We start from the raw sequence: 26,835 nt of genomic DNA, 5'->3' as shown, positions 1-26,835 counted from the left end.
TCATCAATTAAATACAATTTATTTTAATAATAATATTTACAATTTTACACACTTATATTTTTATAAAAAAGAATCCTAGACTAGAATAGCTTAATTTTACTTTTGTACGTGTGTCCTGTACAAAAACTCAATTGTTAGGGCGTTTGTGCACTTATTCGTGATTTCACGGATCCGTCATAAAATACGAATATTTTGTATGACGGCCACTTCGAAGAATCACGGATACGGACCGAATACGGATGAGTGCACAAACGCCCTTAGTCGGTGTCAGATAAAACTGTGACATTGAACCTGCACAGTGGGCGAGCTTGAAAACTTTTGAATTGTCTTGAGCTCGACCTTTCGACACTCCTTCACCGAACATATCCTGTCTGCAACTCCTGGTCCCATAACTTACACCTGGGTCCATAACCGGACCTAAATATTTCCTCAAATGTAGCCATCGTATTCACAGAAAATCCTCACTATTGTGATTATCGAAAAGGTCACAACCCTCATAAAGCCCTAATATTCTTAAGGTTGCCTGGTAGAGATCGCTATTAAGGCCGCCTTTTGTATCTTCTTTCTGTCTGTTTTTTTGTTCTTTTATGTAATCCTTGTGGTAGTAAGAATAAAGAGTATAATAATAATAATGGAGTCACAACTTTAAAAAACTCCTACCATTGTTTCATCATCACAACCCTCAAAAGCCACTACCATTGTAATCTATAAACGATTACGATCCTCGAAAACCCCCTATTTTCGAGTGTTAATGTAAAGTGTGAAGACCCGCAGCAATGAGCGGCGCGCCTAGCACCAGTCGTGCACGCAGTCGCCACGACACCTGGACCGAGTGACCCGCCCGGTCAGCGACCTCAATCATCTCAGCAGAGCACAGAGCTTGCTCACAGCATCCGCGCTCAGGCTCGGCTTGTCGCTCAGCAGCAGAGTCAGCTCGTCCGACAACACGCCCCGGCTCAGCGAGTGGTACACGAGGAACGAACTCACTACCCTCCGGGTGTCCGCTTCTTGACCTTTCGACGTCCCTTCACCGAACATGTCCTGTCTACAACTCCTGGTCCCATAACTCGCACCTGGGCCCATAACCGGACCTAAATATTTCCTCAAATACGGGGTGATTTTTAGCTCCCATTTGTCATAGATTTGCGCGATTTTTTGCTTTATAGCAAGTGTAAATTCGGTGGATATCAACGGTTCGTTTGGTTCCATTCCGTCGATCGTCATTTCGGTGGCCGCTCGTTTGTTGTGACTTTCTATTTGCGAGAGAAGGAGTTTTATTTGCCACGTGTGGTACGAAGTTGGTTCCGTTTTCATTGCTTTCATTATCTGTAAAAAAAAAAATGAAATGTGTTATTTGTTTTAATATCACAAACGAGCAGGCGGGTCACCTGATGTTAAGTGATTGCCGCCACCCATGAACATTTGCAGCATCAGTGGAAATTGTTTCTTGCTTGTTCTTCTCGGTAGGAACGGAGTTCTGAACCAGTGGTAAATTAAACTAGTTGACGATTCAAAAGCACTTGTAAAAGTTTACTTGAATAAAAATCTATTCTATTCTATTGAACCTAAATACAGGATGTAACCAGAACGCCAGCAAAAACATAAATAGGTGGATAGTACTGATGATTACTGATATGAAATCAGAAAAAAAACGCGAAAACAATCCTATATTTTGTAAATTAAATATCTGACTAACGCTAAAGGTTAACAAACGTTGCGTAAGTAGGTCACTCGGAGTCAATGCCGCGTCGTAGGTATTATTATTTATTTTTATTTTATATCTAATTAGAACGGCAGTGCCACTTACACTAACTAGATGATTAATAATAAATTTAAATACAAATAAAGGTACAAGAAAAAAGACATAAAATACAAAACGATAAAAGATCAAAGAATTTTGAATATGTACGCTGAGAGCATTGCATATTCATGTAATGCTCTCAGCGTACTTCAGTAACTCCCGAACCAGTATTATAGACCCATCATTAAATGGGTCCCATTGAGCATTATTGTCCAAAAGCGCGTTGAACGATGCTAATGAACGGGGTAGGTATAGGTGACATAGATCTAGCAACAGTGCGATGATGTGGGACCACGAAAAGTTTATTTTTTCGTGGACGAAGATTACTATTGGATTCAGGGACACGTATGCGACACAGTTGGTCATGAAGTTCTGGAGCATTAACATCTCCTCGCAAAATTTGACACATAATTTTGAGTTGGTCGCAAATGCGTTTGACCTCCAGGGAGTTGAAACCTAAGCAACCTAACAGAAATTTGGTTGGGTATAGGAAAGGGTAATATCCATAGCAACGTTTGTACGTATGAAGTTTCCGAACACTCACCTTCAAGAAAGTGGTCCAAATGGGCAAAGCGCACATAATGTCCTTGACGACGCACTCGTACGTCACCATGCTGAGCCCCTGCACGTACTCCTGCTCCTCCTTATTGTACTTCCTGCACAGACACTGCCTCGGCAATAGCACCTCGTTCTTTACCCCCTTGCGTTTCCGCTGCAGAATCAGGCAGTCTCCGCAAATCTCTATAAAGATAAAGATAGTTATTTTTAGGGTATCTGAAGGGTGCGAGAGGTACAGTTCTTGCAATTCACGAAGGCGAGTAGCTTAAGATTGTGTTTAAGTCGTATCGGTATAAGGTTGGTACACTGAACGTCTGCGTTTGCTCGCGACTAATTGCTCCGACATGCACGCACACTTACGCAATGCCCGTGTATCCGACGTAACCACAAGTAAAGTCCACTCGCCTTCGTGAATTGCAAGAACTGTACTCTATTACTAAGCATCTGCTGTCCATCCGTCTGTCAGAAGTGTCAGTCTGTCAGCGGGCTGTATCTCATAAACCGCAAGTAAATAGTTGAACTTTTCACAGATTGTGTATTTCTATTGTCGCTACAACAAATAATACAAAAATTTCAAAATGGCCGCGATTTAATTTTTTTTAAGTACGCAATCTTACTGAATGGTACGGAACCCTTCGTGTCTTCGTCCGAATCGAACTTGACCGGTTTTTTTTTTGTTCGAAAAAGATCCGAGTTACGGCTGATTACGCACTACACTTCTGTCATCAGAGTTCTATCCGTCATCCGTGAGAATACCAGCGATTATCTACGACATATTTCATAAGCTCCCATACAAAACAAAAAGGAACGTATTTTCACGGACTCGGATCAGATGAGTGCGTGGCCGCCATTACTCTCAAGTCATGCCTAAAGAATTTGAACTCCAAAAAACAAATGAAATAAGAGTCAGCATCTCACCTTTACTCTTATTCATATCCTTGGCCAAGTAATGTTTGACGAAGTTCTTGACCTTTTCGTCGTTGGTGAACAGGTCGATGTTCTCAGTGGTCGTGGACCAGATGTTGGACTTGTCGAGCGTCAACGTCTGGGCCAATATTGTGAGGAAACCTTCTGGGTCGTCGAGGTATGACAGACAGCCCGCGCGTTGTTTTATGTCTACGCACCACGTATAGTCGAGGAATGTTCTGGAAATATTTAAAAAAAAAGTTTAAATCTGTGTTATAAGTCCCGCAAATTCCTAATGCACGTAGCCGCCATTTTAGTGACGTCAAAATGACGTCATTTCGATGCTAATGGGACATGGTTCCAGCGCAATAGCAATTTTAGATAATTTAGGGCAAATTCTACAGAAACTAAAATCGTATGTGGACACTGAAATCAATATGGAATATGCATGTAATTTTTTTATAATTTCAATTTACTTTTTACATTGTTATAACATAGTAAAAATATAAATATTGTTTGAAACGCCCAAATTATTTTTTTAAATAATATTTCAAAACATTGATAAAATTTGATCAGTTCAAACGCCGCTATTTTACGCGGGGTTTGAATGACGTCACGATTCACGTCAGTCACCTGTCACGTCATTATTACTATAGGATACGGTTAGGCCAAAAATTTGAAAACGTGAATCGTGACGTCACGTTCCGTTTCGACCAATGGTGAAGCGGTTCGAAAATGTAAATTTCGCTCGCTTATTTTGCACTTTTTAATTAATAATTTATGCAATTAAAAATGAACAAAATAAAAAAAATAATGGTTACGATTTAATGTCAGAACAATAAATATTCGGGGAAGAAAAAATCAAATAAATTTAAACCACGCGCATATTCCTTATTGCCAAGCACATTATACTCCTCCTCTGTAATGGAGAGTGTTCCGAAGAGTTGTTTGATCTCATCCCACCCTCCTTTTTCTACAACCGCACCGCACGCCACCGCAATCAATTCCACTCTCACCAGCTGGGTTTCTGGTGCACTTCGACCACCTGTTGAGCCAGATCTTTTTTTCCACTCACATGCAAACTGTGGAACCAACTCCCATCTAGAGAACACTAGATTACAACATGGGGTTATTCAAGGGGCGGACCAACAAATTCCTAAAAGGCCGGCAACGCATCGGCGGTTCCTCTGGCGCTGCAAATGTTCATGGGCGGCGGTAATCACTTAACATCAGGTGACCCGCCTGCTTGTTTGCTCTATTAAAAAAAACTCACTTGAGCTGGTCCCAGTTGTGGTCTCTATGGAACGTGATGGGCCAGTAGCGGGGGTCGTTTATTCTCACTTCTCTCAGTGTATTCAACTCTGGGATTATGCAAGGAGCTTTCATCTCTTCCATTGTGCCTTGCAGGTCTATCACCTGCAACATGTTTTGATAAGTATTTCTTGAGGTTACACTTTATACCCGCTTTTCCATACACCTATTATTCTATTATTTGTTATCCAAGGTCTAAAACTAAGCCAATTACCAATTTATCTCTTCTTTATATTCTATGCCCGTCATATACTATAATCTATATATATAAAAGGAAAAGGTGACTGACTGACTGACTGACTGACTGAATGACTGACTGACTGACTGACTGATCTATCAACGCACAGCTCAAACTACTGGACGGATCGGGCTGAAAGGTCATTGCCCAAGTGACTATGGGACTCAGTATCGCTACCAAATAAGTTGTCCACTAATAAAATAGAGCTTAATTTTTAGGATAGTTTTATTACATTTAATTACACATTTAAAAAAAATCTAAACCTCCGGATTCCGCAGAAATATGGTGAAGAACGACCTCCGAAATTAGAATTTTCGAAACTGTTAATTCGCTGCTAACTTACGTTTTACTGAAATATTTCGCTTTATTAAATATATTTCTAAAGAAATCTATATTATAGAAGCCTCAATAGCTCAACAGTTAAAGGTGTGGACTGAAATCCGAAGGGTCGCCGGTTCAAACCCCACCTGTCGCACTACTGTCGTACCTACTCAGGTGGCACAAGCTTGACGCTTTCGTCCTACGTCGGCAATGATGCGGCAGCATTCTATAGAACGCGACAGGTCAAGATGACAATCGGGGTGACGTGCGGCTGTGCGGAGCGTCCCCAGCCTCATACCCCGATTGCCATCTTGACCTGTCGCATACTATGGGTATCCGCTAGCTGCGCTCTGGCATTGGTAGCACACATATAGGCACCGCGTCTAGCCGTGATGTGTAGAAGGTCTCGCGCTCACGTGGAACACCTAAGCCCGCAGCGATGCACGCGGCGTCATGCCACAGCGAGGCGTCACCTATACAGAATACATAACTATATGTTAAACATTGCTTTTAATCAGTTATTAAGTGAATTAAATGATGATAAGATAGGTATACACACCTCTAACTTGTGTAAGTTATGTGTGTTTTAAGCAATTAAATATCACTTTCTATAAAGGTGAAGTAAAACATCGTGAGGAAACCTGCATGCATTCACTATACTGTCCTGAAAGATGTGTGAAGTATGCCAATCAATCCACTTGGCCAGCATGGGAGACTATGGCCCTTCTCACTCTGTAAGGAGACCCATGGTCTGTAGCGAGCCGGTGATGGGTTGATCATGATGATGATTAAGTAATTACTAGTTACAAATCGAAATAACACATACAGAATACATAACTATATGTTAAACATTGCAACATGTACAGATAATAGTTCATACAGTAGGTACAGATTGAATGTACATAGTATAGGTACTATGACTGGTAAAATACAGGTATTTAAGCGGGTAACATATCTGCATATGCCACTTCATCTGTATAGGCTGTCTAATGGGTAAGTAGTACTTTTCATTATTATACATACCAAGTGTGCAGAAATCCAACGCAGAATAATATTTCTTTCCTCAGAGTCTGAAGGCTGTGCGAGGACGTAGAGATATGCCACATGCATAACTCGCACTCTGTGTCCAAATAAAGCAGCAGGTGCTAGCCCGGCTCGGAGAGCTTTTTGTGATGAACCAAAACACTCCATGCAAATGACATGTTCATGTGAAATCTGTCAAATCATATATTTACAATATTAGATAATTTCAAAAGCATTTGCAATTCTTCTTTGATCAGTTAATTGTTTTTAATCAGTTAATTAAGTGAATAATGATAAGATACAACAACTCACACAATCAACACAAACAAAAGACACAACTCAACTGTTAGTTATGTGCGTTTTAAGCAATTAAATATCACTTTCTTTAACGGTGAAGGAAAACATCGTGAGGAAACCTGTACGCTTGAGAGTTCTCCGTAATGTTCTCAAAAGGTGTTCTAACCACATTTCACGACAGTTAGGTTACTTCTAATAAAACGTCGAGGCTTCGACATCACGCAAATAGCTCTAATGTAGCCCTATTTTCCATGATTTTACCGTTTTCACGTCACCTTTCTTTTCTTTCTTTCTTCTTTTTTTAAAAAGAATAACCTTAACCTATTATTTGACATATCGTCGATTCAGAATCAAGCCGAGAGTTTCCTCACTTTAGTTCACTCTGCCCTAACACTCTTATAAACCAAATAATTATTTATTTATTACTTACCTACTGGTGCAGGTGAATTCCAAGATCCAGATTCCAGAAGTCGCAGTGGAGAGTCCCGGAAGGAACAAATTACCACACCGACATGATGGATTTTCCATAACATAATATGTGTATTATCTATGTCTACAACTAACTAGGCGTCTGTAGATTCCTAGATCACTTTGTCTAATTATTAAATAGTGATTAAACAAAAAATTAAACAGCAGTAATAGTGTTCTGTGCTTTAGCTGAACAACCACAGAGAACGAATTAAAAACAAACAATTTATTTGACACTAGGGATGTCATATCGATCCGATATCGATTTTCAAAGAATCTATTTTTGTGACAAGAAAATCGATCTACATTCCGATTTTTGCTTCTTTATTTTAGATTGAGTTCACGCAAACAGAGTAAAAAAGAAGCAATATAAAACTAGTAAATAACTACTAAAATAAGTACATATATATATGGGTAACATTGGTATAATATTATTTTAAAAAAGGGTTTTAGAATATGATTTATGTACATAAATATGTTTTTTATTGAGTAATTATTTGATGTTATTAAACAATTTACAGCATGTTCTACCTTTAATTCCATTGAACTATTGACTCACAATGTTTGACACGTTTTAAAGTTACCCGTAGCTACTGTACCAAGTTAGTTGGTCATTCATACCATTGATATCTTTTTGCCCCCTGCACTATTTATTTTTCATAAAAACGTCCAAAATTAAAAATTCGACTATAGTTGATCAAATTCAGATACCGAGAAGTGTTGGGAAGAATATCAATATAATATGTATACCCTATCAGGTATTTTTTCATAACTGGTACTAACTAATTTGATTTTTAATTAAAATATAGGTATCGAAAAAAATCAAAGATTTATTTTTGCGAAATAAATATTCCAGACCTCGATTTTTTTTAATCCGTTCCTCAGATTTAGATTCGAATCGATCTAAAAATCGATCTTTTTTTTGAAGATTCACCATTTAGATTTGACATTCGACAACCTCTCGATTACGGTGAAATTACAGCTACAATGTCGCGATCGCAATCACCTATTTGTTGACGCTCACTATTTGCTACAATGCATTGCAATATGAATATAGTAGGTACCTACGCGACAGGTTGAAATGACAATCGGGAAGGGAACGCACTAACACCCCCCCGTGTTTAATCGGTGCGTGCGAATGCGGGTGGGTGTGCGGGGCGTCCCCTCACCTCATACCCCGATTGCCATCTCAACCTGTCGCGGACTATACCATAAATTCAACCAATCAGAACTATTGTAATAATTCTATTGCTATTGTAATGACGACAGGGGCTCGATTTTGTTAATTAATGTCCGCTACAATGTAACGATCTCAATCACTTCTGATTGGTTGAGGCGTGCTTACTGTTGCCTATAATGCATTTGCATTGTTGCAACAAGAATACCAAAAATTCAGCCAATCACAACAATTATTGCGATTGTAATAAGGATTGATGCATGAAAGTAATAATCGGAAGTCGAAGCAAGACGTCATCATAATCGACCTAAGCTTATCGATTCCTTGATTCGCGTCACTACATGTTTTGCTAATGTCAGGAAAATGAACAAAACAACTACTTTTATTTCGGTCAGTTTCTAATTATACGGCTGTTTTTTTATTTCGTAACATTTTAAATGTTTTTTAAAATTAAAAACAGGAATTACTAATTTCACCATTTCGGTGTACAGCTATATCTATAGCGATACCAGTGGTGGGCAGTCTCCTTTGGCATGCAGATAGCTATTATGACGTAGGCATCCGCTAAGAAAGGATTTTTGAAAATTCAACTCTTAAGGGGGTGAAATAGGGTTTTGAAATTTTGTAGTCCACGCGGATGAAGTCGCGAGCATAAGCTAGTCTAAATATACAAAACGAAAAAGTGACTGACTGACTGATCTATCAACGCACAGCTCAAACTACTGGACGGATCGGCCCGAAATTTGGCATTCAGATAGCTATTATGACATTGACATCCGCTAAGTAAGGATTTTTAAAAATTCAACCCCTAAGGGGGTAAAATAGGGGTTCGAAATTTGTATTGTCTAGTCAGAAAGAGATAGCGGTTTCGTAGAGTGTTGTCTATGTCGCTGAGACCGACAAAACGTCACATGGGTATGAGTGACAGAGACAACGCTCAAGGAAGCTGAAATCTCTTTCTGAAGGCCGATTTTAGTTTGTTCAGTGTTCCACACTGTGCCTAGTTTTCATATGCGTACTATGCCCGTGTGTTGTGGACATAATTATTATTATATTAATTTCTCATTGGAGACTGCTCTGGTTTTTTTATATATATACTATCTATATTTCTCATTGTAATTGTTTGTCTCTATAAAATAAATTAAATTAAATATATTAAGTAATCTGTAAAAAATTGTAATCCTATTTGGCCTTATTTTCAGTCTGTTATTATGTAAAATTATATTGTATATATCGCTGTTGATTGCAAAAAACTAATAAAATAAAATAAAATAAAATAAATTAAAGATAAATTCCTGCCCGCTTCTGTACCTGTATGTGTGCATAGCACAGTTTCCCAGTGTCGAGATCCCGTGGCAGTATCAGTCGCGGCTCGACCGCCAGTACGTACAGGTGACGGAACGCTTGCAGGTGGTATCTGTTATAGGACATAATAAACCATTAATAATTGAAATTACTGTAAATATCTAATCTAGTCAAGGTATAGTCCATGCCAAAACAAATAGCCATCCCTGAATTTAATCGCAAGACGCGTCGCAATAGCGTAAAGAGCGAAGCATACCAGCATTTGCATTAGTGTGAGTGGTACATCTGTACACAATACACGTGCGCGACTCGATATTACCGGCGCGAACTGTTTAAGCTCAGAGACGACTATTTGTTTGGCACGGACTTAGTTTGAGCCTAGGAATTGATTTAATGTCGACCTGTTATCCTCGCTATGGGTGGGGAACTTGGGGAAGAAGGCAGTGATGAGCGCCGCCACAGCTTCCGGCGAGCTGGACAATGTGGACCGACCTCCCCCCAAGAACAGCAGACCGATGGTGCAGTGTACTGCCATCTGGTGGAGAAACGATTAAAAAATTATAGAATCAAAATAGAGTAGGTACTGTCCAAGCCGAAAATAAAGCGATTGGAATGATGAATGTCAAAAATAAATTAATTCGTAGGAACTATGAAATAAAGGGTCTTCCTAAATTCGTAAAATACACATCCGCTGTTAGTTTTAAGTTCACTAAACATTTTAAATTATCAATTTAACTAAAAAAGTACGTCAAATGTTTATGACGTCACATCTGTGTATTTCATACAAGATCCCATAGTAAGCGAGCGTTTTGACGTTTGATAAAAAGTTGCTGATTTGACTAGTTGTCAATGTCATCATCCCTATTGACGGCTGAGCAATATTGGAAGGATGAGGCGAAGCCGAGTGCTTTAGGAATTGAATTTTTAAAAATACTTTCTTAGCGGATGTCTACGTTATAATAGCTATCTACATGCCAAATTTCGGCCCGATCCGTCCTAGTAGTTTGAGCTGTGCGTTGATAGATCAATCAGTCAGTCAGTCAATCAGCTTTTCCTTTCATATATTTATATAGATTATTACGAGTTACCTGCGCGCCATGTGTGAGCGGCGGGGGCGCGGCGGGGGCGGCAGGCGCGGGGCGCGGCGCGGCAGGCAGGCGCGCCCGAAGCCTTCTACAAGCTCGCAGTACGAGGATATCCCCTCTTCCAGCGGTTATCTGATAAAAAAAGTCAAACTGTGTATCTCTTTTTTGAATTTATAGACTAGCGCTTGGCTGCAATCAGACCTGGTGGCGAGTGATGATGCAGCCCAAGATGGAGCGCGCTTGCCCAGAAGATGCCTATACACTCTTGACTTGAAGGTACCTATATAAAAATGGAGGGGGAAACTGAGTATATATATAATAATAAGACAACAGCGCTTACCACTGCGCCTGGTATATGCGCCATCGTTATGTTTGCAAGCATATCTGTCAAAGTAAATCACTCACCATCCCAGCAGCCAACAAGCACACGCAAGTGCAAGCCTCGAACGTGGATCCTCCCGCCAACTCCGCCACACCTCGCCCGCTGAGCCGCAGGAACAGAGACACGAAGTGCAGCACAGCATCCCTCGCGTCTTCATCTCCGGACCCCGCAAACCTCAGCCCCAGAGTGAAACATGCGCCTGCTATTATGTTGCAGTACGCTTGGCTGAAAATATTCATTTCAATCCATCGCTAGCCTCATGATCAACCCATCGCCGACCCACTACTGAAATCGGGTCTCCTCTCAGAATGAGAAGGGTTTAGGCCTGTAGGGACACATGTAACATTACGCTTGGACCAGACTCGTGGCGGACCACCGTTATAGGAAAATATTAATTTCATATAAGGCAGTCTGTACAACTTTTCCGTATTGGCTACACGCAATAAATGAGAAATGTACTATTTCTTATAGCTTCGTCCTTAGGAGACGCCCATATCTCCTAAAGGCCAAACATTATGGAGAACTCTCAGGCAAGCAGATTTCCTCACGATATTAATTTAAAAAAGTAAGATATTTAATTGCCTACAACACACATAGCTCAGAAAAGTTAGGCGCCATCTCCAGGAGTATCGCGGCGATAGTTTATATCGACTTTTGTCACCGCGATTCTCTCGTCAGCGGAGATGGCACCTTAGAGGCGCATGCCCGGGATCCCCCGACCTCCCGAATAGGAGGCGGACGTCTTAACCACTAGGCTATCATGGTCATAAAACAAACTACAAGGTCTGTTTTCGCTTACCAGACTTACATATATTATTTTACAAAAATGTAGCCTTAAACGTTACTGAAATTTCGATTAACAGATCGACTGTCGAAAATGGTAAAACAATTTAATGGTCAACTTTACATCAATGGTAAAAGTAAAACATACTTCATTGCCTCATAGTCGATGTTGTCTTCAGTTGGTTTGACGAAGCAGTACGGCTTGATAGTTGCCGGTACTTGTTCCTCGATCCATTCCACGCTCGCGTCTATACGGTCCCATAGCACCAGACCTATTGTTGAAATAGAAAAGTTTTTATGAATACTCGAGTGAATTTACTACCGGTTCAGATTACTCGCACTAACGAAAATAATCAGTAAGAAACTCAGTGGTTACTCTTTTCAACGGATCGGGATACCACAGGCGATTGTGACGGACAAAGGTTACCAGTTTATAACTGTAGTATAAACGGAAGATGAGTTGAACACTCCACCCTTTATACTACAGTTATACTACTACTACAGTACTACAGTAGGCAGAAATTAATAGAGGATTTATTCCTCCACCAAGGAAAAAAATACTGGCTGAGGAAGATTATAAGTTGGGGACACCACAGACGGTTGTAACGGACAAAGGTTACCAGTTTGATTTAACCCTACATCCAAGCAAGATTGCAGATAGTTCCCAATTTTTAAATTAAACGACTTCCAAAAAAGAAGGCAGTTTTCAATTAGGGGCTTATTTCTTATTTTACACTTACCTCTAGCTATAACCCTCAACATGAGCAGATCTGGTCGCACGAAGTCCAGTAAATATGCCGTGGCTGGGGGTTTAAGCCACTCGGCCACGGCTGCGCTGTTGGAGCGCAAGTACAGGAGCCCTAGGGCTACGGTCGCACCTGGCGACGTCACGTCTAAGTTCACTGTGCCACCCTCTCTGATTGCGAAGGATCCTTGCTTGTATCTGTCTTTTTGTGATCCTGAAAATGTTATGTTACAGCAATATGAATGAATGTACTTGAGCACCACAGAAAAAAATACGGTAATAAAGCAGTTAGGCAGAATGTACGACTTATTGATGCGTGGCATACCGATCTTTAATAGGCATCTCCAACGTTATATATCTCGACTCCTCAAAATAGCAGTTAACGACCTCGTTTAGTTTAAGACTCAAGAGTCTCGGTAGTAGTACACTCACCGTTGACGCGTCGGTCTCCGCCGAGCATGTACGTCCTCAGTTGCGGCGCAATATGCGCGAGGTGTGGTGCGGTGGACGCAGCACGCAAGCACACCAAACCGAGCGCGAGACCGGCCGCTAGGGCGTAGCCTTCCCTCTCTACGCAGTTCTCCATGTCTGGGCCTGGTGGCTTGCCTGTTAGTCAAAAAACGTGAAATAAGACGGTTGAATTGTATAGTCAGGCCACTGAGAGGAGATGCCAAATGTAACGAAACAAATAAGAAGCCCTATCAAGAAAAACATTTAAAATTAGTTTTCAATAAATTATTCCCCCAACTTGAACTTACCAATCTCATTAAGCAGAACTTGTGCGTAGTGCGCGTGCGCCGTGCCTTGGTACAACAAACCTACCCCGAGCAGCGCGGCCACTTGAACCCCCTAAAATAAAAGATAAAGATAATACTGGCACCGATTCCATTGTCTTTCTCTAAACTAAATTTAGAGTATCTGCATCCTTTTCTTTTTAACAATGGACAGAACATGAACTTTACATTTAAAGACTCTAAATTGTAGTGCACGCTACAAATTTAAACAGCAGGCTCGCGACTGTGCGCTAAAATCACGGGTTTTACCATCTAAAAATTAAATTTAAAACTGTCAAACTCCGTCTGTCCTTTTCATATTACATTAGTAAGAAGAGCATGCGAACACTCTAAAATTAGGTTGTGCTCAGAATCAGTAGCACTCTTAGCCTAAAACCCAAAAGTATCAAAAAATAGTTGCGAAACGTTTTGGAGCTTAAACGCACGGAGGATTGTATTCAAAAAAAAACATCAAAAAACCTTTTGATGTTTTTTTTTAAATACAATCACCTCATGTAGTAAGTAAAATATAGAGCTCTTAATCAAAGGCACCATCTACTTGGTATTTCAAAATACCTCGATAAATTATTAGATCGATATAACAGCTGCTCTGATTGGCGGCCATTTAAATACAGACGAAAGTACCTCAAACGTTGATTCCGTCCGAAAAAACTGTAAAGTTTTACTTTAAAAAAATTGGATTACCTGCTGAAAATTGGAGATCTCAGCTGTGCTAGTGACGTGACGTCTAGCCCCCGAGGGGGGAAGTGAGCATAAGGGACAAGGTAGAGACAAAATATGTAATTTGTAGGGAGTCAAGAAGGCGCCCCGGGAAAACGCATATGGGAAGTACCGAACTGCGATTCGGCCCATATGACGGAGAGGTTGGTGGGGCCATGGGAGATGGAGGGTTACCTGCTGAATATCAAGCTCGATGGATGTGGGCGGCAGCAGGGGTTCCAGGTGAATGCTCATCATTTTGGTCGCTTGTACGTCCATTGTACCTAAACAAAATCACTATTTAGGGCGAAATAGGACTGAAGTTGTACACGGGAGCTGTCTTAAGACGCGTTGCGGGCAACCGGCGGCGGGGCGAATACGTAACAAGCTAATCATCTATTCGCGAAAAATGATATTTTTCATCTCTTTCTCCATAGGTATAAATTAGCAATTAAGGATGTAATATCAAATTCTGCCTAGTTATAGTTTATACTTTAGTCGATTTTAGTTCTGTGTTCCATAAGTTTATCTACCTAGTTAGTTTTAAATACTCTGTGCCTAGTTTTCATACGCGTACTATGCCCGTGTGTTGTGGACATAATTTTTATTATAAGTGTTAATTTCTCATTGGAGACTGTTTGAGAGACGTGTTTTAAGTTTTAAGTAACTTTGGTTTTAGTGTTTTTATATATATACTATCTATTTATCTAATTGTAACTGTTTGTCTCTACAAAATAAATTAAATTAAATCTCGCGACAGGCGTAACTCTCGTGATGATTACTGTCAAACGTCCGGCTAGCAGACAGCAATAGCTACAAAGCAAAATAAGAAGAAGAAGAGAGACAGCAAATGAACTATCGCATTGCTACTGCTGTCGCGTTGCTGTCGCTACTGTAAAGTTTTACGTAACCACCCCGCCGGAGTGCTATTATGGGACGCACGCATTTTATAAATAAGTATTTACTAGGAGTAAGTACGATAATAGTGCAACGGGCGGGGTTTGAACCGGCGACCTTCTGGATTTCAGTCCGCTCCTTTAACCGTTGAGCTATCATGTTTTCCAACTCAAAAAATACTCAGGGCTCTCAGCATTCCATTCTCTATATCTCTTCTCTCTCTTATTCATTCACTGAAACCGATCATTGCCTTCCTGACCCACTCACTCGATGCTCACTTACCTCTATAAGTGGCAGCCAATCCCAAGAGAAGGCCAATGCTGATCATCTCGTGACATTTGACGAGGTATTCGTACTTGTTCATGAACGGCATATCCCGTAGATGCCCGTTGAGCCCAAGGGCCAGCAAAAATCCTGCGTGTTCCGTAGACATATCCTGCGTGCCCTGAAAGCGCAATCGCAATCGTCAAGAATTCTGCCCTTTGATTGGCTGCGAAAAAATGTAAAAAGCGAATCAACCAATCAAAGGGCAGAATTTCTTGACGATTGCGATAGCCATGAAATGGTTATTCTTACACAATTGGGAGGCTGAATGCGATAGTTAGGTATTGCACAGAATACACTCACCCGTGGCTTGTTGTAGATGATCCAGCTGGAGTGTATGCTGGTGCCGGTCATGGGCACCAGCGCCAAGCCCGCCGCCACTCCGTTGTGGAAGGTGGGCCACAGCAGGCAGTGGGGGGGCGTGTCCCCCCCTCCCAGTGTGATGGTGTTGCAGCGCGGAGGGGGGCCGCGGCCGGACACGCACAGTTTGGGCAGAGTTAACGGTTCTGTTGGTGAGCAGGGCAGGCTGCGGAGGGTTACCATACCCCTGTCGAGAAAAATGGTTCAGTTATGCTCTTTGGTCACTCCAAGAGGTACACGAGAATTGGGTATTTTACCCCTTTTTTTGAAAAGTGATTAATTTAATCCTAAAACGATAATAAACTACCAAAAAATGTATAAAAATATTATTCGATCAATAAGTGCAATCAAAATGCATTTAAATTTTGCATTTCAAATTTCGCCGCGAAAACGCTACCCGTCATCTTTTTCAGTTCACGACCTAATATCACGTCACACGGATTGGGAGGCAACGGTGTTTTATTAGTCAAAATTACAATTTCGATCCCTGTGACGTCACAGTCGGAATTAACATGGCGGCTATGGAATCATGCGTTTTGGATATTTGTAGAACAGATAAAAAAAGTGAAATCTTTAAAATGATTTATAAAATTCATTATTTAATTTTATAAACTGTAACTAATATTTTATCTTGTTAAACATTTTTAGATTTTTTATCGCTTGGTATAAAATACCGTATTCAAAACAAATTAATGAGTTCCGAGTTCATAAATATAAATATACTACAACATTAAACCATACCAAGCGACAGAAAAGATATTTTACTATAATATTTCGGGGTTTATTAAGACGGTCATAGTCGGGTTTTAGTTTTCAACTTCATCTAGTTATCCTGAGAATACCCACCTAGCAACAGGCAACGCCATGGTCCTGGTACTGATGGCGTAAAGGTGTTTCTCTTGCTCCTCAATGAAATCATGATCTGACACCTCTGGTCGCTGGGTGAGGTTGATCGTCACTGGGATGGATGACTGGAGGAGGTTGAACACTTCTGTCATTCTGAAAAATTGTGGCGTTGTAGTTGGAGGTTCTCCACGTGATCAAATCAGAAGTGAAGATATCCGAGAACACAGTAACCGACATAGCTCCACAAGTTGCCTGAAGTGGCAATGGGCAGGGCACATAGTTCGAAAAAAAGCAATCAATGTTAGGGGCCCCAAGGTGCTAGATAGTTTGGAATCCCTCCCAATAGGTGGACAGACAAGTCGCAGGGAGCCGCTTGATTGAGGCGGTGCAAGACCGTGGCGTGTGGAAATCCAGCAATGGACGTCTATCGGTTGATCATGAGGCATGTTCAGGCGACCGTTCTTTAGGTAGTAGGTATGTCTGTCTCTTTTACTCCTTCCTGTATCGAATGTTCTGTCAATTATGAGAAGAACTAAAGTATCGGAAACGACTTACCGATGGTCCCGTGGATACAAAAGGCTTAACAGTTTGGTGTTCAGATGTTCCATCCCCGTACTGGTGTCATCGTCATTCTTATGTGGAGGTTCTTCGCCTTGACTTGGTAGTTGGGTGTATGCAGTTTCCTTTTCTAATACTTCTAACGCTAGAGCTAAAGGTCAAATAGGAAAGGAATTATACTAAAAAAATAGCGACAGAAGTGAAATTTCTACGCATTTTTTTGTAAAAGTAATTTGACCGGACCATACCAGTTCAGTCCGATCTGATCTGGTGAGGTCCGGTCTAGTTCGATCCGGTTTGATCAGGTCAGGTTCGCCTACTGATTGTGTAAGAAAAACGTATTGATCGTTATCATAATCGACAGCAATTCTGCGCCTTGATTGGATGATTCACTTTTTACATTTTTCCACAGCCAATCAAGGGGCAGAATTGGCTACCGATTCCGATGAATAAGTTTTTCACAATCGAGGAGTAGGTCAGATTCGATCCGGTACAGTCAGTCAGGTAAAATAATAAGTGGCTATCTCGGGTATTCATCAAAAATAAAACTACCCTAAAGAAGTCTGTAAAAAAAACCTGAAATCTGAATATTACAGCTGAATATCGTCTCCAGAAGCAGGATTAACGCTGGCGGGAGTTGCCTGTTCCTGATAGAAGGTGAAGACTTACACTCCATATACTCGTACTCGTCAGCAGATTTGATGGTGTCAGCGATGTCTGCTTGGAGACACAGACTGGCTGGCGGTGGCCACTCTAGTCATAAGGAAGGCGTCATGACCAGGGTGTAAGCTTCCGTCAGCCAGTCCACACGTGACTCTTTTGAATATCGTCACCAGGAGCAGGGGTAACGCTGGTGAGAATTGCCTATTCCTGGATAAAGGAAGACTTACACTCCATATACTCGTCAGCAGATTTGATGGTGTCAGCGATGTCTGCTTGGAGCGCCAGATCCTCCCTCATGACCAGGGTGTAGGCCTCCGCCGGCCAGTCTACGGGGGGCTCGCTCTTGCAGCGGCAGAATATCGTCACCAGGACCAGTGCTAACGCTGGTGGTAGGTTGTCTATGTCACGAGGAGTTATGCCTATATGGAAGGAGAAACAGAATACTAAAATAATGGACAGATAGACTAGACAAAACCATGAAAGTTCATTGTTTTGCTAATGGAACCACTAAAAAAGGAGGATCATATTTTTGTTGCGAAAAGGTACTATAAAGCATATTAGGAAAAGTATTTTGACTTCTTTAAAAATCAGTCAATGTTTAATCGATTCGATCGATGATTACTACTTTATCGATGATACTTTGATATCAATAGTGCCTTAGACCTCTTACTTACAAATTTGGACCTATTTTACTGACCTCTATCGCAAGCCAGGAGCACAGCCCTGGCGTGTGGGGTGTAGAGGGGGGACTGGTCCCGGGGCCGCGGGGTGCTGCTGGCCGTTACAGAGTCCCGACTGTTGAGAGTTTGCACCCCAGCGCTGGACCCACAACCAACAGTCGCTAGGATCTATAAAAAAAGTGCTTTTAGAAAGGGAGTTCCAAAATCGATAGTCACAGATCATGCACCAGAATTTGCGACCTTGTAGTTATTATGCAATCAGTCAGGATATTTTTAATATTTATTTAGGCGCAACTTGAGAATAACACATACATTTTTGGGATGGAAAAAAACGTTCATACGTTACATTTGCAACCGTTAAGGTACAAGACCAAGATGAGCTGCAGAGCGCAAACTGCAAGCTATTGGTTTCTATGAATCTGTATAAAATTGATTCCGAGCGCGGCGACAGCTGCAGGCCGCAAGACTGCATACAGATTCATATTATAAACCAGTAGTGTCGCTTGCAGCTTGCGGTCTGCAGCCCATCTCGGACTTGTACCTTCATTTTTATCAAGTAGTTTATTGTTCGACGTGTCTAGCTAAAATAAAGCTGGCTTTGATTAAATAGGTAACTAGTTATCACTATGGCTAAATTGGGTATTTGTCTACTTTTGAATTTGATAAATATTATTACTTTATTATAAACTAGGATAAAAATAATGACGTACGCTGAAAAAAATAATAAAATCCAACAAAGATTTACAAAGTTACAGGCATTTTAATTTTGAAGTGGGAGGGTCTTCTATCCCTTTCTCGCAAAACGAAAATTTGTATGAAACCGCACGAAGCTACTATGGCATTAATAGGTGTGACGACAAACTGCTGTATCGCTATCTCTGTTTAATCAGAAATATTTAAATTCTTATAACTTTTTGTTATTTGATCGATTTAATTAGTTTTTTCAGTTTACGTCATTATTTTTATTCTAGTTTATAATAAAGTATTAAAAAAATTGGAGTCAAATACCCAATTGTAGCAAAATCCAGCAGGATATGAGAATTTTTGTATATCAGATACTTCGTATAAGAAAAGGGGTATCTTACTTCAATAATATCACGCGACATATGATTCACTTCAGCCATAAACGGGTAGTACCCAACATCTACATCTTTCAACATTGAGTCGATATAGCTGAATATATTTGGCGGCTCCGTATGAAAGTAGTTAGGTTGGGTCAATTTCTTCAAGATCGCTTCATTCATCTGACTGTCACTTTCATCATATTCGAAACTGTAATCTGTGGGGAAATCTAGCCAATAATGGTTCACGTATTTTTCCAAACATAAATCTTTCGATATTTGGTATAGGAATTCCGATAAAGGTTTCGAGTCGCTTGAAAGAAGCGTGTTTAACTTCAAATCTTCGTATAGTAAATGGAATGCGTAAAAAACTTGTACGGTGTAAGGGAAAAGCAACGCATTCGTGTTGAACTGCGATGGTTTTTCGTCGTCGTCTTTTTTCTCGTTTGCTCTCGAATGTCTTGTCTCTGATTGTATTTGGTGGAGATTGAGCATGCTTGCGAGGGAATTGCCAATGGTTTTGTGCATTTTCGAGTTGAGGAGGTACTCCCAATCGTCTTGGGTGCCATCGCTAGAAGTTCTCTGCTTTTTAGTGACCACTTCGACTTGCTCCTCCTCGTTCTGTCGGCTTTGGGATAGCTTTTCTACGTCGTATCCCATTAAGGATAGTATTAAGTTAGAAAACATAGTCCATTCTTGTCCGGGTGTTATGTCTTGGGTGCCTGGAGCGTTTCGGACGCCATACCATTTAATTATGACCTGAAAATTTTCATATTTTCATTAGTAAAAGAACTCCACCATCTTCAGCAATCAAATAAAGTCTAGAATTAAGAAACTATTCTCAAAATGATTTGATCTAAAGTGTATCAGCTGTCGACGATTTGTTATTAATCTAAATATATAAAAGGGAAAGGTGACTGACTGACTGACTGATCTATCAACGCACAGCTCAAACTACTGGACTGATCACGCTGAAATTTGGCATGCAGATAGCTATTAGGATGTAGGCATCCACTAAGGATTTTTGAAAATTCAACCCCTAAGGAGGTGAAATAGGGGTTTGAATTTGTGTAGTCCACGCGGACGAAGACGCGAGCATAAGCTAGTACTTTATAAGTGTCAAGCGACCTCGTCCGCGAGGACTACACAAATTTCAAATCCACATTTTACCCTTTTAGGGAGTAGAATGTTTAAAAATCCTTTCTTAGCGAATGTCTACACCATAATACCATATGCATGCCAAATCTCAGCTCAAGCCGTCCAGTAGTTTAAGGTGTGCGTTGATAGATCAGTCAGTCACTCAGTGACCCCTTTATACATTTACATTTTCAACAGGCCCAAGTTCTTTTCCAACATTAAAGATCCGTTTTTAAATATAACTGCTGTTTCCATCTATAATATAATTTCTTGATAAAGGGGCGTTAAGTCGTATATATACCTGCATAGTGATGTCCTTAGGCAGTGCAGTGGTAAAGGCAGCGCAACATCTAGCGACGAGCGGCGAACAAACATGTTCGGGTAACGCGATGCGGTACAACTGCCCGGCTTCCGAACGAACGCTCACGCGAGCGCCGGCCGCGTCGCACAGGCTGCGTATACCTGTTGAGTGTGAAGTAGAGATGGGCCGATTCATCGAATAACAAAGGAACTATTCGATTGTTGTTATTATTAACCGACTTAGGCTTCGACTGTATGTTTTTTTTTTGTATGTTTGTTACCCGATTACTCCGTCAATTATGAACAAATTTTGATGATTCTTTTTTTGTTTTGTAGGACATACTTCAGAAGTGGTCCCATTTTAATTTGGTAAAGATCTGATGAATATCTTCGGAGATGGAGAACGGAACTCCTCAACGGATAAGAGTAAATTGCTCGCGATCAGTGTAATAGCTTAGTAAACAGTAGGTTTTTTAACTAGGAATATCATATTTTAGTACAATGGGGCCACTAAAAATTGTGAAATAAAAAAATTGATTTTTTTTATTCGATAATAATTGAGAAAATTGAGAAACATTCGCATGTTTTAGATTGTTCAATTGTTACAATCTGGGACGAAGGAATCGAAAATCAAATGCAATTGCGCAATAGGGTCTTGGAATGTAGTAATAAAATGAAGTGTTTTTTTTATAGTATTAGTTTATGGGGCTTGAATTCATTATTACGGCGATTACGCACTACACATCCGTCATCCGAGTTCTAGCCGTCATCCGTGAGAATACCAGCGATTATCTACGACATAATATGTCATAAGCTCCCATACAAAACAAAAAGGAACGTATTTTCACGGACTCGGATCGGATGAGTGCGTAACCGCCGTTAAAGAGAATAATTTAAAAAATCATGATTTTTCTTATATGCTAGAAGGCCCTTAAAAATACTAGAAAGCTCATAAGTATTAGCTACATTTCTTCTCTCTTACCTAAGTTCTCCTTTGGTTCCAATCTAGAGACAGAAGAATGTAGTACAGGAGACAGCAAGTGTAAAGCCGAATCGTCAAATGACGTCGCATCACATCGGGTTGGTAGTAAGCTACTCCGTCTTGGGAACGGCGATTGGAAGGTCGACTGCTTCGTGTACGGAGAGTCGATTAGTCTGGCCAAAATACCTCCTACGTGGACCTGAAAGGATTGAAACATTTATAGGACAGGAGGAAATCTCATTATTCTAAGAACACTCAGGGATTTCATCTTAATTTCGATCTGAGGTTCTTCATATTATAAAAAACTCTAACACTGACTGACAGACACACTTAAACCAGTTGGTCTAGTACCACTAAGTTTTGCGCAGGAGTTCTTATAAGGAACCAACTCCCTTCGGCAGTATTCCCTCTAAATTTCGCCAGGTGGCTACAAGGGGCGAATCAATAAATTCCTGAAAGGCAACACATTGGCGGTTCCTCTGGTAAATGTTCATGGGCGGCGGTGATCACTTAACATAACCCGCCTGCTCGTTTTCTCACTTTGAGTTTGTTTATATTAAAACAAAATCATTAGTGAGCACTAAGAATGGATGGATAAAAATTTGTGCTTTATGTGGTGGAGATAGAGGTCAATATGGTATATAGAATTGTGCTTCGATACGCTGCCAATGCGAATCGAAATTAATACTCATCTTAACATAATGAGATAAACAGGAAATGATGGAAAAATCTATCAGGCACACAGTTAATGTAAAATAAATGTAATCTTACCTTGCCGACAAAACTATTGCCAGACTGCAATATGATGTTCCCAGTTTCATCTATCAACGCGATCATCTTCAAATGGTCCAAGACCACAGCATCTTTCGCCAGAACCGAGGATATAGACCCCACTATGATATTTGTTTTAGACAACTGACCGTGAGAGTGGGATTTCTGCAACCTCACGATTTGTAACCTCGTAACCCCATTCACCTTTACCATAAAGCATAAATAATCGTGTCCAACCAAATCTGTGTGTAAAAACGCTTTTATGTCGTTTGGACTTTCAACTGGATCCCTTCTTATAACTTGGCTATCAGTCCAAATATGGTCGAGACAAACATCTGGGTATAATGGCAAAGAGGGTGGCGTATTGGCCATCGTATTGGAATTTATTGTAGTAGAACTAGCTTGGCCAACCGACGAGTGTGGCGACAAACCTTGTTGGTGGAATACATTGGCCATTGGACTGTTATGCCTTGACCGATTTGGTGTATCCGAACCCTTTTTCAAATGATATGGACTGCTATTAAAGCTGGGATTCCTCATACTGTGCATCGGACTGCCAACAAAGTCACAGGATTGGTTAAAAGTAGCGTTGATATTTGGACACATCGCTAAACATTCTTCCCGAGCAGCCTTACGAATCTTCCACAGGGAGTGAGTTTGTAACTTCCAATCGTATAGCAGTATTATACTAGGATCTGTGCTAACGAAAATGATTTGTAGGTCCCCATCGTTGTAATACTGTAAACCTTGCGCGGAGGATTTCATCAAAATCGGTATAACGTCATCTAACGGATGGGTCAGAGAAAAACACGTAGGTAACGGATATTCATGGTCGTAACCCGATATAGATTCTTGACGTAATCTGGCGCTCATACTGAAAGGACAATTTCTAGATTTTGAAAATGAACTATTATGAGATTCGTTTAGTTTGAGAAACGAGGAAGGTAGTACGGAATTGTGTAATATAGGCGTTGCATCCTTTTCGAGTAATACTCCGTATTTCATGGGCCATACTTTTTTAACTTGGAACGGAATACTCGCTATATATTCTCGACCATCTATAGCGTAAACTCTCATACATTTGCTGTCTATAAGAAGTATGGAGGGCACAGTTTTGCTTTCTATATGCTCTGCGGTGTCTTCTACTTTTATATTCTTTTTGAAGTCGCCTATCTGTGAGTTGAGAGCGTCTATGAGCATGGTGTTGTTGATGTCAACGTGGAAGTCTACGAAGGCGGCGTGTTTGATTGTGTGTTCGATGGTGAAACAGGCGATCGTTTCCCGATGCTCAGGCCCGGTTAGCTTAGTAGCTGGTGATGAGATCAGACCTGTGAGAATGAAACCACTATTAGCATTCCCTCAGCCCCCCTTAAAGCAGTCCGTACGGGCTCCAGCCTGAGCAGCGCATAGTCTCAACCGCGCCGCGTCGCGAAAAGAGGTCCTTTGAAAAAGGGTTTGAAACTAGTCTTAGAAAATAAATTGTAAATATTTAAATATCTTTTTAGGAATTTGCGCATATTCCAGGACAAGAAGTAAATGACATTTGCAGTGGAAAATAATTTAAGCAACAATATAATTACATGTATCCTTCGAAGGTACGGAACCCTCGTGCGCAAGTCTGGATCGCACTTGACCGTTTTAAAAATATCTAGTGCTAACATTACATTTGCGAATCGCGAATTATTCGTACTCTCACTACGGCGATTACAGCGGTACGGGGCGACCTCCAGCCTGCTTGACTGATGACCTGCTGGCGGGAAGTGGTTGATGATAAAGGCTAAGGGTCGTGTGTGGTGGCGCGTTCCTCAAAAGGCCAGTTTACATCCAGCTGGACGTAAACAGGTTGCTTTTATATATAGAAATAGCGAGCAACCCAGCAGGTGACTCACCTGATGTCAAGTAATTACCGCCACCCACGAACATTAGCAGCAACAGAGGAACCGCCGAAGCGTTGCCTTTCAGGAATTATGCTTGATTGAATAGCTACCTTAGGACCACTTTCAGGATATCTGCTTGATTGAATACCTACCACTGGACCACTTTCAGGAATTCTGATTGATTGAATAGCTATCTTTGGACTACTTTCAGGACTTCTTCTCAATTTAATTCCTACCTTTGGACCACTTTCAGGAAATCTGCATGATTGAATACCTACCCACTGGACCATTTTCAGGAATTCTTATTGATTGATTACCTACCTTTGGATAACTTTCTGGAATTCTGCTTGATTGAATATCTACCTTTGGACTACTTTCAGGACTTCTTCTCAATTAAATTCCTACCATTGGACCACTTTCAGGAATTCTGCTTGATTCTATACCTACCTTTGGACCAAACAGCAGTGCACCCTTTAACATACAACTCCTCCTCATAATAGCAATCCGTCTTAGGATTTAAGGGCCTCTTCTTTGGTTTCTTATTCTGACTACAGTTAAGGTTAAATTTCTTCGACATATTGCTTGAACTGTTAGCGCTGCCACCTCTGGATGGTCCAGCAGATGGTAGGTCATCACGTCTTATGCCACTCATAAGTTCAGATTTTATAGATATGTTAAAATCGTTTTTTAACCGACTCGGTGGTCGGAATGAGTCCATGTATTCACATTTTGGATCTTTTTGGGCTTCTTGCACTAACTTTTTCATATCTGGAAATGTTGAAATTAAAGTCCATATTTAATATCACAGATTTCGAAATCTAAATCCATAATGCTTACAATGTAAAATTGTATGTGTTTGTCTGTCTGCTATCTTTTCACAGTCCATATGTTTTACTGATTTTGAGGAACGTTGATACAGACCTAACTTGCATCCTGGGGACAGACATAGTATGTACACTTCTTTTTATCATGAAAATCTGTGAGTGTCTACAGGTTTTTTTATGAAATTTGGTACTGAGATATTGTACTTGCACCTCGGAACGGATTGATCCATCTCGTAGAGTTCAGCTAGCGTTTGCAATGTAAGCGCAAAAAATGTGTTTATTTACCACATCACATTAGAAACCTCTAAAATTATCAGTGTGGCTAATTCCATTGTACACAATCTCTAAACTAAACTAAAATGGCACGTCTAAATCTATTGCTATCCCTTTCATAATGTTGCTTGCGGAAAAGGATGGCACTAAATTTAGACCTGTTAATTTAGTTTAGTTTAGAGATTGTGTACAAGAGAATCGGCCCCAGTGTTACTCTATTATATTAAATGCACATATTATACATATTATTATAAACATCACTCTATCTATTAAAAAACTGCATCAAAATTCATTCTGTAGTTTTAAAGATCTAAGCATACATAGAGACAGACAGTGAAAAAAAACTTTGTTTTATACTATTACTAGTTGATGCCTGCGACTTCGTCTGTGTGGACTTATGTTTTTTTAATCCTGTGGGAACTCTTTGATTTTCCGGGATAAAAAGTAGCATATGCCACTTTCCACATCTTTAACTATACCCATGGTAGGTACCCAAGGTAACAGAAATGGTGTTTAGCTAATACAGTTTGGAGTTTACAAGAACTAACCATCAGCTCTATAGTACACCTCCCTGATAGTCCACCACTCCTGCTCGTCCCTGGCTTCCACCAGGCTCTCATCCTTGATGGCGAAGTTGCTCAGTTTATACAGCAGGGAGTGCTCCGAGGCGGATGCATTGCGTCCCGACCGGTATATCTGACCGGGGTGCTTTGCTAGGACTGTTCTTCCGTGCGGTACAAACTCCTAAAATCATGGCTACATGAATGAATAATATGCTTTTTATGTATATACAGTATTCCTAGTGAAGAATGTAAAAACCGCTCTCTTTCTAAAGTTCGATGTACATTATTTTCTGCCGTGTACAGTACTTGATATTTATAATACACACACAGTACCTAGGTAAATAAAAAAGTTTAAGATTTAAATAAATTGGTAAGTTTCTGAAGCAGAAACGTTTTAAAATCCACCAATGAAAGAATAACTTAATTTTTGTAATAAAATGCATAGTTTCACGAATTTTAAGAAATATAAACATTGAAATTGCTACAATATTAAACGAAAAAATACTAACCAAAGGTTCAGAGGCCGCAATCATTGTTTTGTCATCCAGATTTGAAATTATATTATGTTAACACTTTCACGTAAGAATAGAGTTCATAGCACGAATTAAATATAATTTAATTGCACTGTATTTATTTATTGAAATTGCAAAAAGCCGATTGCAATCGGTGATTGCAATTTGCAATTTCGCAAACGAGAAACGACATTTATTGTCAAACTGACAGTGACAACATAATGTGACGGTTCTTTTTTTAACCTATTTAATATGGCCTTGGATGCAAGTATTTTAAAGCCTTGCGTGCCGTCTGTAGCACAAGAACAGTCCAC

The 26,835-nt window shown here is 40.4% G+C and overlaps 1 protein-coding gene and 1 long non-coding RNA gene across 3 annotated transcripts; both read right to left on the bottom strand.

The window, feature by feature from the left end:
- On the bottom strand, window positions 1-26,681 carry shtd (anaphase promoting complex subunit 1). Its single transcript, XM_034976825.2, has 26 exons — window positions 26,519-26,681; window positions 25,995-26,190; window positions 24,797-25,117; window positions 22,473-23,800; window positions 21,702-21,900; window positions 20,721-20,881; window positions 19,307-20,041; window positions 18,239-18,389; window positions 17,769-17,960; window positions 16,876-17,029; window positions 16,321-16,473; window positions 15,418-15,661; window positions 15,073-15,235; window positions 14,089-14,177; window positions 13,159-13,249; window positions 12,833-13,006; window positions 12,396-12,614; window positions 11,804-11,927; window positions 10,896-11,097; window positions 10,494-10,622; window positions 9,807-9,940; window positions 9,412-9,517; window positions 4,539-4,681; window positions 3,278-3,504; window positions 2,346-2,542; window positions 1-1,326 (listed from the first exon to the last, which is right to left on the bottom strand). The coding sequence occupies exons 1-26, from the start codon at window positions 26,540-26,542 to the stop codon at window positions 859-861; spliced, it is 6,324 nt and encodes a 2,107-aa protein (XP_034832716.1). The 5' UTR covers window positions 26,543-26,681; the 3' UTR covers window positions 1-858.
- Window positions 5,022-7,125, bottom strand: LOC138403402 (uncharacterized). Of its 2 annotated transcripts, XR_011237658.1 has the most exons (3): window positions 6,886-7,125; window positions 6,159-6,350; window positions 5,022-5,608 (listed from the first exon to the last, which is right to left on the bottom strand). It is a non-coding gene; the product is annotated as an uncharacterized lncRNA (long non-coding RNA). The 2 variants fall into 2 exon arrangements; XR_011237657.1 differs by lacking the exon at window positions 6,886-7,125 and having other exon boundaries at window positions 6,159-6,457.
- Window positions 26,682-26,835: the final 154 nt, after the last annotated feature.

Source organism: Maniola hyperantus, chromosome 16 (assembly GCF_902806685.2).
Source record: "Maniola hyperantus chromosome 16, iAphHyp1.2, whole genome shotgun sequence".
Taxonomy (NCBI): Eukaryota; Metazoa; Arthropoda; class Insecta; order Lepidoptera; family Nymphalidae; genus Maniola; species Maniola hyperantus.
The sequence above is the reverse complement of the archived record's forward strand: the minus strand, read 5'-3'. Positions and strand labels throughout refer to the sequence as shown.

Excerpts from the sequence above, each read along its gene's own strand:
- shtd (XM_034976825.2), bottom strand. The coding sequence starts at position 26,542 with ATGATTGCGGCCTCTGAACCTTTG. Across the intron at positions 13,250-14,088 it reads TCGAGCTTGATATTCAGCAG|GGGGTTCAAGTGGCCGCGCT; the intron begins GTAACCCTCCAT and ends CTTTTATTTTAG. Across the intron at positions 9,941-10,493 it reads CGCTCACACATGGCGCGCAG|ATGGCAGTACACTGCACCAT; the intron begins GTAACTCGTAAT and ends TTTCTCCACCAG.